Genomic DNA, 14,784 nt, shown 5'->3' with positions numbered 1-14,784 from the left:
TATTTGTGTACTCGTCCTTGTGACATTTTCAAAATCTAGTATGGATACTAGTGTCTGAATAGATACTTGTATTTGTGCTTAGAGACTTGTACCCTTACTCGTCGTATACATACAAAAGGGGATATGAGGACATGAGACTCTTGGCAAGAATTGTGGATCTATAAATATTGTCAAATTACACTTTTAAAAAGGCAAAATCCCTGAGATTTTGAGGGGTAATAACAAGGTTTCTAATCCCTGGGATTTTGAGGGGTAATAACTAGGTTTCTATACAGGTTTTTTTTTTTTAATGGCAATAATCATTTAATCTTTCAACATGTGTTATTTTAGGTATCTCTTCTGGACAGAGGCAAAACCAAGGATTGCTAAAATTGAGAGAGGATGGATGGATGGCAGTCATAGAACGACTTTGGTGGATACACTTCTTGGTAGTCCTGTAGATATTGTTGTGGATCACGTTGAATCCAGACTATATTGGATAGATAATGTGGTAAGTCTGAGAAGTAATCAGCTTTAATGCTGCTCCTTTGACATAATGTGTTTGTCATATTCTCAAAATGTTTCTTGTTCGTTATGTCAAAGACCACTTGTTTACTGATTTGCCTCTTTGGAGAGAAAAGCTGACAAAACTATGGAACTTGGAAACAATGTATAAAATGTAACTGCACAGGTATCAACAATTCAACTATATGTTGCTGTAAAGCTTGTTTAAGGATGGGAATAAGTTATGTTTAAGTACAAAGTTCATATCAGCTTAAAGAATACACTAGTTCCAACTGTCTTCTTTAACTTTTGTGAAAGAGATCTTTGTGGTGAACAGCTTTCCCCAAACAGTTAAGGAAGAAACCTTGTTCCATTTGGGAGATATTATGTTCAAAGTCATGTGATGTTATAGTTATAGTGCCACTAGGATCTAAACATCTTTTGATATTTCTTTGTTTTTCCTTTGATCCATTTTCAAGGTAGAATTTTTTAATAGCATTGACAACAAACCAATTCCTTCATTAGGTCATGTTCATTTCATTTCATTTATTTGTTTTTTACAAATACCAATAACATGAAGTAGTAGTGAATAATACATGAAGTGAAGGAAGCGGAACAAAAAAACCCTTGCGGGCTTGACGTGGTGCTTCGCTTCCTAAAATACAGAGAAATAGACCAATCAAAGTACAACAAAGCAAAATACACAATTTCATACAATAGGACAATAAGACCATTACAAAACAATAACAATGGTAAGACTTAAATCTTTGAGAGCAAGCATTGTAAGAAAGAAAGGAAAAATCAAATGTGACCTGGTGACATTCATATTGTTAAAACTCTTCAGTGTTGTATGTGAAGGGAGATTTATAAATCTGTGTTATCTTCTAAAAATGGAATATGATCGTGCTTAGCTATATTGGATAGTTGACACTTATCTCTATCACATAAACCAAATAGATGTGGTTGGGTTTTGCATGTCCTTTTAAGTGTATCTCTATTAAGGCAACATGTCAAAAAACTGCAGCAGCTGCAAAATCCTGCTGCAGCAAGGCTGAATCAATATCAAATAATAGAGATCATCTTTGAACACCTACCGTGCCTGCTGTGTGAAACTGAAGCACAACAAATTATGTAGTACACAGCCTTGGGGGAGGGTGGGGGTGTGGGGGGTACAGCTTCCTCACTCTGGTAACTAAATGTGTCTTACTTGTCTTGATCCAATGTGTCCTGGATGAATATTCAATGTATCTTGATCCAATGTGTCCTGGATGAATATTCAATGTATCTTGATCCAATGTGTCCTGGATGAATATTCAATGTATCTTGATCCAATGTGTCCTGGATGAATATTCAATGTATCTTGATCCAATGTGTCCTGGATGAATATTCAATGTATCTTGATCCAATGTGTCCTGGATGAATATTCAATGTATCTTGATCCAGTGTGTCCTGGATGAATATTCAATGTATCTTGATCCAATGTCTCTAGGTTGAAAGTGATATGTGGATCAACTTAGTAACATGAATCTATTAAATGTGTTTTGTTTGATTGTGTGTTGTTTGAATGAATCTTGTTGAAGTGTTGTGAAGTGAATTTCCTCTGTTCTGCTTTGTAGCTGAAGAGAATCGAGAGAATTGACTTCACAGGAGAGAATCGCGTACAACTGGATATTCAGCAGATGTCATCTGTTGATAGCTTGGCTATATTTGAAGGTTAGTCAACCACTACCTATAATGCTGCTGGTGATTTATTGTTGTAATATATCACTCCCTCGTAGCAGGAGGACATTTCAATGATTAATTTGCTTTCTCAGATTTAAAAATACTTGCAGTTATAATTGTAGAACACCATGTGGAGATTAGGATGGCTTCGTGTTCTCTGTGACTGAACATGATAAACTGTTCAAATTTGCCATTGACAGTGAATTGTAGTAAGTCTGATGATCAATCTGCCTTTGAATTGAGTCAACAAGATTGTTTTGATCCAATTTAGTGACTTCTTTTGGAACTTACTAGCCTTCAAATCCTTTTGTTACATTGTTATTGCTGTGTAGATTATCTACTATTTGCTGATCGGAGAGCCAAAGCTGTAATGCGAGTGAACAAGTTGGATGGATCAGGTCTTAGTATACAGTACAGAACTGGTGATGTTGCCCCAAATGAGATTGCAGTTATAACTGCTGAGAGCCAGACAGGTAGGACACTATGTAAAACAAAAAAATAAATGAATGCTGTAGCTGGAAAATCCTGCTTAGCTAGAATGAATCTATCCATTTGTATTTGGTATCCATTTCCATTGGTATTATCTCCCAAAACCTACCTGGCCAATTGTGTTGACCTGCACAGCAAAAAGTGTTGTTAACTTCTTTTGTGAAATGAAATTTTTCCTTTTAGAGATATCATGAAGTGATGAAACAATAACATTTTTGGTAAGTTTAAGTAGTTCCACGATTAACTTGTTTATAGTATTTGCACACGACACCATTGTTTATATCTGTATCAGAGTGTATTGCCAGCCTTCTGTTGAGCTCAGTTAAAGTGATACGGTTAGTAAACCCCCCCCTTTCCTTACGTGGTATATGCCATTAGTTACAACTAACTGTTGTCTGATATTGTTTCCAAAGTGGAGGTTACTACTTCTATTAAGGGTTTATGTATTAACGTTCTGCCCTTCAAGCCATAACTGAGCGCTGTAACTTAAATTGACTAGAGCTTAATTCGACTAATTTTCAGCTCAATGGAAAACGCCCATTTTGACTTACTGTGTAAAAGTAAAGAGATTGATCTTGCGAAGGAATAACCGAGAACGATCTCAGCAAGATTTATGTTTACGATTAGATAGTAGATACTTCGTTTATATATACACATGATGGCTGAAACTCTGATAAAGTGAAAAGATCGCCGAAGCAAGCAACCGCGTTGTGAATGAGAAATTAAACAGAATACCCCATAGTCTCCAAGATTTGTGATTTACTCTAGTATATAGTGTAACTTAGTATGGAGACTAGTATGGAGACCTATATTGAAGTTATTATAACTGAAGTTAGGCTACTTAGGGCCTAACATAAATAAGATGTAGGCTTAACGCAGTATGTGAGTACTGCATGAAAACGCAATAGTACTACTTGGAACATTCCAAGTAGTACTATTGCGTTTTCTGAGTGCTCAGCTTGACTGTGCATTTGAACAGTCAAGCTGAGCACTCAGTTGTTCCAGGTAGACTGCTAGCACCTAAAGTTAGGTGCCCAATAGGTTCATTTATTGAGACACTTGGTCAAATGATCAATCTTGTGTGAGCTACTGTGCTTTTTGATGCTCTAGTTTATGTCAGTTCTTAGTTGACTTTTCTGTCGAAGGTAGAACTTTTTCTGTTGAAGGGTTTATATTCTCTGTTGTATTGCTTAACTTTTCTGTCGAAGGGTTTACCTTCCCTGTTGAAGGGTGTAACGGCAGGGTTGGGCAACCTACGGCCCGCGGGCCACATCCGGCCCGCCAGTGGTTTTTTTGCGGCCTGTGAGATGTCTCAAGAAAGAGAGAAAAAAATCAATCTATTTTACATCACAAAAACGAGCTAACTGCTTAGAATTTATCTGCACTACTGATGCTGTCAGGTAGGCCTATTATCATCATTAATTATGGAACTGTATTGACATTATGTTTTTGTGAATACGGATTAAGTACACACAACTATTGCTTGAAAGTCCTCGGAATCAAAGGTTTGAAATCAACAGCAGGTCGTTGGTTAGGTGCGGCCCAGTCAATTTTTCACTCCTTATATCTGGCCCATTCATTCAAAAAGGTTGCCCACCCCTGGTGTAATGTCTCTATTGAAGGATTTAACTTCTCTGTTTACTGGTTTAACCTCTCTGTTCAAGGGTTTAAACCTGCAATGTTTGAAATATATGCGACTTGTTATCCACCTGGATATTTTGTTTGCAACAGGTTCCAATACATGCTCCATGAGTAGAGGGAGATGCAGCCATTTTTGTTTTGCTATTCCTGACCGCTCACGTGTTTGTGGTTGTCCATATGGTATGAAGATTGGCAGTAATCACCTAGTAAGTCACTTGCCAAACATGAAATATCCCATAGTTATGTTTGTTTACTCTATATTTTGTTATGTTAAAGTTGAGTTTTTGGGAAGTGTCAGAAATATTCTCATTTGAGCACTTCCTCTTTTGATATCTTTTCTTGACTATGAAAAGGTTTCTTCTTTGGTAGAGCAGTCGATTTGTTTAGATACTTGTCCGTGATGTGTGATATTAATACTAGCAGTTTTAGCCCAGCTACTTCAGGTTAGCCTAACGTTAGGCCTTCATAGGCAACACAGGAAATGGTACAACATGTTTTGGTCTGGAAAATGTCTGGAATTTCATTTTGTTTAAAAGCACGGGAACAATGGTTTAAAGGCATTGAAGACTCGCCCCAAACCGCGTGCAGCCATCTGAAAAAGTTTCTGTTGCTTGCAAGTGACGATTTGTTCGTGTCGCTACAAAATGCAGACGGTATTGAAACGTGATACCTTAATTGTTATCTTCAGCTGGACCTGAGATGTCCATCGCTGTATCGTTTGTATACTGTGCTGTGGGTATTGACTGCAGTTTTATGTACTGACTATACACTAGTGTCTAATTACAGACGGTAGCAAGCTGTGTGTGTATTTTCTGGGATCGATGGTGGTGTTTAACACTACTGTTACACCTCATTTGAAACTAGGTCAAGTTACCCGCATTAGACTTTCCTTTTTGCGCGAGTCTTCACACCCTTTAACTATAAGTGTTGTCTCTACTTTATCTTCTGTATCACAGGATTGTGAGGACAACTCTGAGGAGGAACCCCCTTCATCATGTCCCGAGACTGCGAACAATGAATGTAGCAATGGACATTGCTACTCACAAGATGATAAATGTGATGGGGTGGCTCAATGCATCGATGGTTCTGATGAGCAGGGCTGCACTGGTGAGCAATTTTGTAGACAATTAAGATTTTCAGAGATGACACAGAAGGGAATTTTATAATGTGGTAACTTTCATTCACAGAAAAGTTTAGCAGAGATTTAATGGTCCATCAGACCACATAATTTGCCAAACAATTCACAGAGATCCCTGAGAATATATGTACTCTGTAGCACCCAGCTAAATCAACCAGTCTTGGACAATTCCTTTTTGGTTTTCAAAGCAAAAATAAACAACAAATAACTAAGAATTGTAAACTTGTTAATGCATGAGAGGTTTCTACATAAAAAGGTTATAAATGATATATAAGAATATGCCACATGACCCTGGTTACACTCCAGTTGTCCCTAGCTGGTATGTTCCACCAAAAATCCCATGAATCTTTCAAAGAGAGTGGTCTCTGAAACCTTAATTTAATCCCTGCATATACAGATCTCCTGAAGACGGTTAGGAAATTAGAATTGCCCATTCCCTTTTGTTGTTGATGTTGATGTTGTTGTTGTTGTTGTTACATATTATTAGTTTCGGCCTGTGGCTGACTCATGTAGACTTGTAGACAAGTACTTCAAGTTCTAGTAAAAGTTGAATATTTCTTGTTATTAGGGGCCATTGCCAATTCTAATCGCCGTCATGACGGCGTGTGAGCGTCTATTGTCCATTCATTGAAATCAGCAAAGCATGACCACAGCTCGACTGCCTCTCTCTCAGTAATATGCAGAGTGGGCGGAGCTTGAGTCTGCTTCCAGGTTTAGAGTGCTTCCACGGGCATCAGTGGTTGCTAGCTTCCTTTTGTTAGCATTACAATAGGCCTTGCTGATTTAGACTTTTGGATATCGATTGAGTACCCTCTTAAGAACAGCGTTAAGATAAACTTTTCCGTCAAACCTCAACCGTACGTTTATGCACCAATATGGATGGAACCATTCAGAATTGAATAGGCTAGGCCTAGCCGTATCAATGTTATGGTTACATGAGGAGTCTTGGCCTAGGCTTCAGAATCGTAGATCGTTGCAACTACATTTACCTCCATGCATTTAACCCCCACGCCACTGGTTTATAAAATCTTTCTATTTCTCACTTCATATTTCAAATTTATATATGCGAATTTGAAACAAAAATCACCAATAAGTAAAACAACATCACAATTCGTTATCCAGTTACAGCTTACCCTGCAGTAATCATTGACTCATTGTTTTTCTTGTGAACGTTACTTTTGTAGTGCAAATGCATACTGATAGTGTATAATAGGTTACTATATTTAGATGTGCACAAAACATGGTTAGGCCAGATTCACATTTCGTAATGATCAATAGTTCCGTGCAAATGTTTATGAACTCGAGCCATCTTTCTTTTCTTTTTGTGTTGAGGTAAATCATGTGAAAGCTAATTCTGGCCTTTTGATAGCGTAAATGGGAAGATAAATATATAATTTTAAAGATCGACAGCTATGCATTGAGTCTTTTCGACACGTGCATATATCATCCAAGCAGTGCACACACGCTATGTTTCTACCGGGGCTTTCCCGATAAGGCCAACGTTTACCACCTTGGAAAAAGTCAATGCACTGGGCAGGGAAATTATTGTTCGTTACTGAAGAGCAATATTTTGAGTGGTACGACTTATCGCGGGGGGTTAAGTAAAAACACCTTCAAGTAAAAAAAATATTTCATAGTTTCCAAAATGAAAACAAATAAAATGGAAAACCTAAATATAATAATATTATTCTAGCAGATATGCGGACTTTGTGTGCGTACAATTGTTCCAACAACTCTGGAAAAAAACTGTTTGCACACTTTACCCAAAAGAAATATTAAACCCCTAGCACAAAATGGTTGGTAGGCTCGAGACAGGCTGAAAATGGTTTTGTTGGAATTTGATGTCCGCACCTGTTTTATACTGTACCATTGGACTTGACGTAGATGTAAAAACTCTTCTTGGCAAGTTGCCAACAAGAAATTCCACTGCAGTGTATTTTGCTAGTAATGCATCAAAGAAGTTAGTGCTTACCCAAAACATGGTCGCAGGAAATCTTACAAGTGTATCACGTATTTTTCTCTTGTTCACCATTATTTGTTGTTGTTTATTTCGGACCATTGTCTGAATAATGACGTGTAACGAAAACTCGCCAGTTAAACAACAGTATGCTATCTTTAACAGAATACCACCGTAACTTTTTTATAATTACTGTAGAATGTTACCAGATTGATGTAAGGAAATCATAACATCTAGAAACTACTCCAATATGTTTTTTTTTTTTTTTTCATATGAAAAGTTTGTATTCACTTGTTCATAATTGATTTGAGCAAAATTTTAGACTGTATTCCGAGACGGACCTGTTTACAATGTAACAACCTATTGTTAGGCTTATTGCGACGGCTATGGATTAGAGGAATATCAGCAATTCTGCCGAAATTAAATTATTTTTGAGGGCATTGCAGCAAACATCGGAAGGTCACGGTCAGCAAAAATGTTTTTTTCCCTGGAACATAAATCCGAAAAAGTTGGATTTCCCGCCGCTGAATGTATTGTAGGGGGGTGTCTGAGGAGGGATGTGCCCCCTCAGAAGCTGAAGCTTTTTGAAAATAGAAAACCCAATTGACGCGATTTGGTGGCCCATTTTTACAGTGATTGCCATTGTACTGCACATGTGTTAAACCATGTTACGGTAGCACATGAGTTGTTTTGTTGCACCATGAATCCCGGTATCGTAACTACAACAGGTATTTTCCTCAACTTTCATCTATGGTTCAAAGCACTTAGTTACGAGACTGTCAATGTCATACATTCAATATGCATAGCCTAGGTTATGTACATACTCTTACACGCATGGTTATAAAAAATATAAAAAATAAAATAACACGCTATATTATGAGCCTTTGTTTTTTAACATACACTTCCAAAAGAAAAACACAAACCTTGGAAAAAAGCAACCCACACCATCCTTCTTTCATACTCGACATAAGATATTAGATTATCACGTTTGCACATGGATTAAACTAGTAATCCGTACACAAAAAGAAAATGGGGGTTCCCCACTATTCCATGATATTGGAATAGGGCAACCCCTTCAAGTTCAAAAGTTCACAATGAAAAGTTTTTAACTATCAACAATTCACCACGTGTTTGGAATTTCAGACAATAAGAATGTAACATAGGGGCTACGTAAATACGGGATTATAAACTACATACATAAGAATAGTACAGATTTATTCATATCGTTAATCGGCTGTTGTTTACTCCAGAAAATATACTTTCAATACGTACAATATCAATCTTTCACACAAACAATCTTAAAAATTAAAAAAGTGGCAAAAGATAACTATAAATGACATCGTGGAACCCCCCGCATTAATAAACGAATCCATTTCATTACAGCTTCAACTCTCAAGTACCGCACAGCAGTGTGTACCAGTACCGTACCCTAGGCTATAATAATACACAGTCCCGTGCGAAGATGGATTTAAACTGGATATACTCCCTGCGGTTTTGGCTCAAAATTTAGTAAATCGTTATAATTATTATAACAAAATGAGGTGAAATGCATAGGGTAAGATTTTGCACATGGGAACCTTCACAATCATCGTTTGAAGGAAAATAAATAACGAAAATATCAGAATAACTTTGAAGTCCCGTAACATGCTGAGCCCAAGTAACGATATTTGGTGTAGCCTAGGTCACGTAGTACACGTAGGCCTATATTGACCCGCAGATAGAGACTGACGGTAAATCGGTAATAATGTTTAATGTGCTAATTTAATGGTACACATATAATGTTTAATTGTCGGACACGTCATATTTCTTTTCATTTTCCCCTTTCCATCTTTCTTGCTTTCTTCCTCCCTCTTCATGTTTTTGCTGTTTTTTTTTGTTTTTTTACCAGGGTAGGAATTAAGATTTGGCATTGGGGGGCTATTTTGGAGGGGGAAAAAATCCATTAAAAGTTTAATCGCAAAAATTTGCGATCGTTTAGCAATTAACCTCAAGCCACCGAATATATGACGAAAAACCAATAACCCATCAACTGAAATAGATAACACAGGTTTACTTCCGCTGTAGGTGCCCTTTCCTTAAATCATGTATATTTTCGTGTGTGGATAAAATCACTCACCACCAACGAAACTATTATACCGCTGAAAACTAATCGTAGTTTAAACTTCCAATCCATCGCCACAGCACGGTGTACGTTAAATACAACATTCCCTTTTTAAGAGATAGCACATACCTTTCAAACAACTTCTGATTTCCAACTGATTGAAAGTTGTAAACAAAGTTACTCATTTTTTTTTTGGAGAAACCGATGGTTAGGCTATATTTCCTATTGGCTTAGTGTGGTTGCTAGGCTAACATGTGGTCGGAAATTGCAGTGTTTCATGGATATTTTGATTTTTTATTTGCGACACAGCTATTTGAAGTCACTTATATCTTGATTTAAGTCATTTTGCTGAATTATTTGATCTCAGTCATGAATTTTGGTGATCATTCATCAATCACTTTGGCAGTTACAAAAATATTCGTAGGTCACCGGGGCCTAACTAATTACCATTTAACTTGACTGTACAAACTCGATTCAACGTCCAGAGACGTTCATATTATGTTGGTTTTGCTGAATCACGATGGGGGAACATTCAGGTTTTATTTGTAAGGTAATATTTGAGAAATATGGCAATGTTATGGAGTATCAAATAATATCAGTATTCTTGAAAAATATGTTGTTAATGACTCAACGGTTTTAGCATAGGGCTTATTGAATCGGATACGTTTGGTAGGTCTATAACACTCAGTACTATACAGGCATATACACAAAGTCTATACTGGCATACACGATTATATAGCCTATACAAAACTGTGTGCACGAAGCCGACACAATAGTCATTAACAAACAAATATAAACTTGAATCGATTGTTGATGCCTGGTATCTTTAGTCCAGAACAAGTTACCCGTAAAACTTAATCCTTATTCAAAACGAAATTTCATTCATCTTGGTCAATAAGGAAGTCCATTGTCCACACCAATGATGTCATAGATGGCCCTCCTCATTAAATCTGAGTCTCAGCTGAGAGCTGATCACCCAAGTGTAACTAAGCTGAAGACGTGAACAATAGCCTGGCGAGCGTCATGACGGCGATTAGATTTGGCAATGGTCCCTTAGTATGGGTACAAGTAAGCTGACGTTTCGATCCTAGCAGGATCTTCAAAGGATAAATGACAAGTATCAGTAACAGAAGGGACAAAAAACATGCACAGAATACAGATAGGTTAATGAGCATGGTGAACACAAAGAGATAGATGTAAGGGGATTAGTAGACAAGGGATGGAGAGAAGAAAGAAAGAAACCGACAGGGGAAGAGGAGAGGTAGGAGATAAACAGTGGAGGGACAAAGAGAGGATTAAGGGAAGGGGGTAGTTATCAGTATGAATACAAGGCTTTATTTGCAAGTAGAAGTACTCAATCTGGTACTATATAATATGTGTACTAGGTTTCCAAACATTCCCAGTAAGAGTAGTACATGAGGGTGAGCAATATGAGTACTATGCAAGGAAATGAATGTGAGTACAGACTCACTTCTAGTGGAGACTAGACTCACTAGTGGACTCACTAGACAGACTCACTAGTGGAGTGTTAGCTCAGTGGTTAACCCCGGTGCCTTTCAATCATAAGGTCCCGAGTTCCAGTCACTCCAAGATTAATGTATGTCGTCCAGTTACAGAGTTGTTGACAATTGACAATTCATAATCATGGACATTAAATATGAATCTAAGAGACTGACTTCGGTCAGCTTGCGGCTTTGATAAGCCAACGATGGCTTCGCGAGCTCCTGCTTGCAGGAGGATCTAAACATACATACGTACATATATACTTCAGGTGCAGTTCGGTTATCCCTGGTCCTCTTCACTATTACCGGCTTTCATTATTCTATATTATCAACAGTTAGATGTGTCTTTTGGTAAAATAAAAGATATCCTAGAAAAGTATTCGTTTTGAAACAAAAGGTTTGCACTAGTTTAGCAAAGTTTACTTAAGAATGAAGCTATTTGAAGTGGATTCAATTTTGTTCTTAAATATATATTTATCACATTTTACACTTATATAATTAATGCTCCATATTTTTTTTTGTGTGTGCCATTTTCCACTTCATTTTATTTCTTTTAGAAACAGGCTGTGCCAGCTGGCGTATTACCTGCGGTGATGGTTCATGCATTGATGGAGTACATTTATGTGATAATCACAATGATTGTGAAGATGCTTCAGATGAACAGGGTTGTTTTGAAGGTAAGGAGTGACATTCAAGTATTTCTCAAAGAGCATTATGTTTAAGTGGTTAAGGCAGTGGACTTGTGATCTTAGGATTGCGGGTTCGAGTCTTGGCCAGATCATTGCGTTGTGTCCATGTGCAAGGCACTTTACCTTCATTGCCTCTCTTCACCCAGGTGCATAAATGGGGACCTGTGAGATAAAACTGTCAGTTGTTTAGCTGCTGCCATGTGGAGGGATTGTCTCTATCTGTTAGACAGGTTATCGTTGACCAGGGTAATATTGTGATGCGCCTTGAGCACCATTTTTAGCTTATACCAGCATGCTGGTGTGAGCTATTGTTACAGTGCAGCGTCCATCACTCTATCACTCTATCCGTCAACAATTGGTAAAACCGCTCCCACTCGCACAGTGTTTGATGGAATTTCATGAAACTTGGACACAAGGACCATTGGGTATAGGGCCATCAGAGATGGTCCGAAATTTGGGGTCAAAGGTCACCTGTGGGCCGTAATGGGCCATTTTGTGGAAATACGCAAAATGCTTCTTCTCCTACAGATTCCATGGTACAATGTTGAGGGTTTGTCACGATAGTACTATGGAAGTTTTACCTTCAGGGTGTTCATGAATTTGAGATCAAAGATCAACTAGGGGTCTTTTGTGGCCCGGGCCACGGCCCTATATTTTCAAATTGCTCCTGTTCGTACAGTGTATGGCCAGTTATAATGAAACTTGGTCACAACGTTCCTCGGGATGAGAGTTACGAGGGGTGTTCGGAAAATTGATGTCAAAGGTCATTTAGGGGGTCATCGGGGGTCATTCTTTGTAATATTTTCAAATATCTCAATCTCCTCAAGATTTTGATGGATCATATTCAAAGTTGAACTGATGATTGTTGGATTGTGTATGAATAAGGTGATGCCTAATAATTTTTGGTCAAAAGTTAATTAATTACAATTAATCCCCATTGTTTAAAAAAATCTGAGCCTTCACCTTTTGCCAAAGCTCCTTTAATTTGTCTCCCAGTCTCTGCAGTGTTTGTTTACATTTGTGGTTAAGCTCTGCAGAGGCTGTTAGTGGAATTAAAGCAGGACTGGGAGTTGTTATTAACTGTTGAACTGTAAGCATGAGAGCCCTATAGCCAATCAGCACTTGCCGATTCTTAGAAGTCTTTGAGCCTGAGGTATGTAGGCAGCCAGCCAAAATTTTGGCAAGGAGTGCTTCAGGTCTGCTCAGGTAGAGGGGAGAAAGTTTAATAGGGTAGGTCAGTGGTATTGTTTGAGAGAGTTGGTAAAATAGGATTTAAAGGGGGAAAATAGGAATTATAGCCAGTGGTGTGGCCAGGATTCTGCTAACGGAGGGGGGGGGGGTTATCCCTCATAGGCCCAAAATTGGTGGAATCTGAAAAATGGCCTGAAATTTGGTGGGCCATAAAGTTTTGTGGGCCCTACATTTTTAAGCTCGAAAAGGTATGAGCTTCTGCACCATTGGTGCTCTAGTTGGTAGATGTGACTGCACTTTATAAATTCTCAAATATTATGATTAATATTAAAGCCTCATGCATCTCTCTGGACTGATAATCTTGAAGAAAGGATGGTCAAAGTGTTACCAATTGGGATGATCAGATTTTAGGTTTAGGTTGTGATTCAATTTTTCCCACTTTTTCTCTAACTTTACAGAGCCCTGTGATGATACCACATTCAGGTGTGGGAATGGTAAATGTATCCCTCATTACCTAAAATGTAATACAGACAATGACTGTGGTGATTCGTCCGATGAAGTAAACTGTGGTGAGTTCACCTTCATCAGGCATGAGCTTTTTCTGCGGAATATCCGTGATTTCTTTTCTACCTTGGGGACAAAAACTATTATCCTAACACACTGTTGCATACGCAAACTGGAACCTATACCGAAATTTTGTCAAAGTTCCATGATTTGTTTTTACCCCAGGCTCATCCCTGCTTCATAAACCCTGGATTGATCAGTTGGTACAGTAATAGGAATGCATGGTTTTTCTAACATTTACATTTTTGACATATCTACTTTCTTTTTTAAAAAAGATGTTTTACTAAAATAAACATTGACAGAAATTGTCATAATGTTAGAAATATTAGAAGCATTTGTAAGCTTCAAACCAATCAGTTTTCAACAATTTTGATATTCTTATTTCAGAGGGCCATGTTTGTACAGAGAACCAGTTTGATTGTGGCAGTCACCTTAGATGTATACCCATCGGGGCAGTTTGTAATGGCCAAAGTGATTGTGGTGATGGAAGGGATGAGGAAAACTGTGGTAATATACAACACCTAATTATATTCCGGCCATTTGATTGGTCAATTGCTCGTTGATTGCATGCAAAATCCGCTCTATTACACTCTATGCAATAGAACCAGGTGTTATACTTTTTTTGATAGCACTTCTTTCAATGGTAAGAGAGCAGAGAAACCTGTCTGTTCAAACAATCTGTTGCATGAGTGCATTTTACATCCAGTTATATCCAAAATGGAAGGTGTTGTATTAAACAAATAATAAATGGTTTCCATTCATGCAATAGTGCAAATATTTCATTTGTTGAAAGATGTTATTTGTTCCATTCAACTCGGCTGCACCTCGTTGAATGGAACATTCCATCTTTCAACTCATTAAATATTCGCACTATTGCACTCATAACCATTTATTATTTGTATAATATATCACCTCTTTTAAAACTACATACTCCAATGATATTGCCAAATCCTGGTGGTCATTGTTAGAAAAAACTTTTGTCAGTTATTTAAAAAAACAAAAGTGACAAAAAAATTATTGTTAGTGTCTCACCAATGTGAATTTTTATGAACTTTAAGGGTTAAAAATGGTCTAAGATCACTTGAAGGTATTTGGGTTGTAGTCATCTCTTCTGCAGCCTCAAAATACGATAATATTATTATGCTAACATTTAATCAGGACCTACGTGTTAGGCCTGTTCAATATATATGTCAGTTTTGTCCTAACCAGTACGTTGACTCCCAGAAAGAAATCATTTCATGCTTGTGCAGGCCACTGTAATAATGGCACAGATATATGTACCCAACATTAACAAACTATGTGCAGAA

The 14,784-nt window shown here is 37.7% G+C and overlaps 1 protein-coding gene across 3 annotated transcripts in view; it reads left to right on the top strand.

Moving 5' to 3' along the window:
* LOC139964780 (low-density lipoprotein receptor-related protein 2-like) overlaps positions 1 to 14,784 on the top strand; it is a 144,372-nt gene that overhangs the window by 27,256 nt on the left and 102,332 nt on the right. For 2 of the 3 annotated variants that reach the window (XM_071966742.1, XM_071966744.1), the window contains exons 14-21: positions 331 to 490; positions 2,100 to 2,196; positions 2,538 to 2,678; positions 4,426 to 4,541; positions 5,292 to 5,442; positions 11,591 to 11,710; positions 13,372 to 13,482; positions 13,865 to 13,984. In XM_071966742.1, coding sequence (XP_071822843.1) covers positions 331 to 490; positions 2,100 to 2,196; positions 2,538 to 2,678; positions 4,426 to 4,541; positions 5,292 to 5,442; positions 11,591 to 11,710; positions 13,372 to 13,482; positions 13,865 to 13,984 — 1,016 coding nt within the window. The remainder of the gene's footprint in view (positions 1 to 330; positions 491 to 2,099; positions 2,197 to 2,537; positions 2,679 to 4,425; positions 4,542 to 5,291; positions 5,443 to 11,590; positions 11,711 to 13,371; positions 13,483 to 13,864; positions 13,985 to 14,784) is intronic. The other variant, XM_071966743.1, reaches the window with a different exon arrangement.

This window comes from Apostichopus japonicus, chromosome 23 (assembly GCF_037975245.1).
Source record: "Apostichopus japonicus isolate 1M-3 chromosome 23, ASM3797524v1, whole genome shotgun sequence".
NCBI classification, from domain to species: Eukaryota; Metazoa; Echinodermata; class Holothuroidea; order Aspidochirotida; family Stichopodidae; genus Apostichopus; species Apostichopus japonicus.
This window is presented reverse-complemented; position numbering and strand designations above follow the sequence as displayed.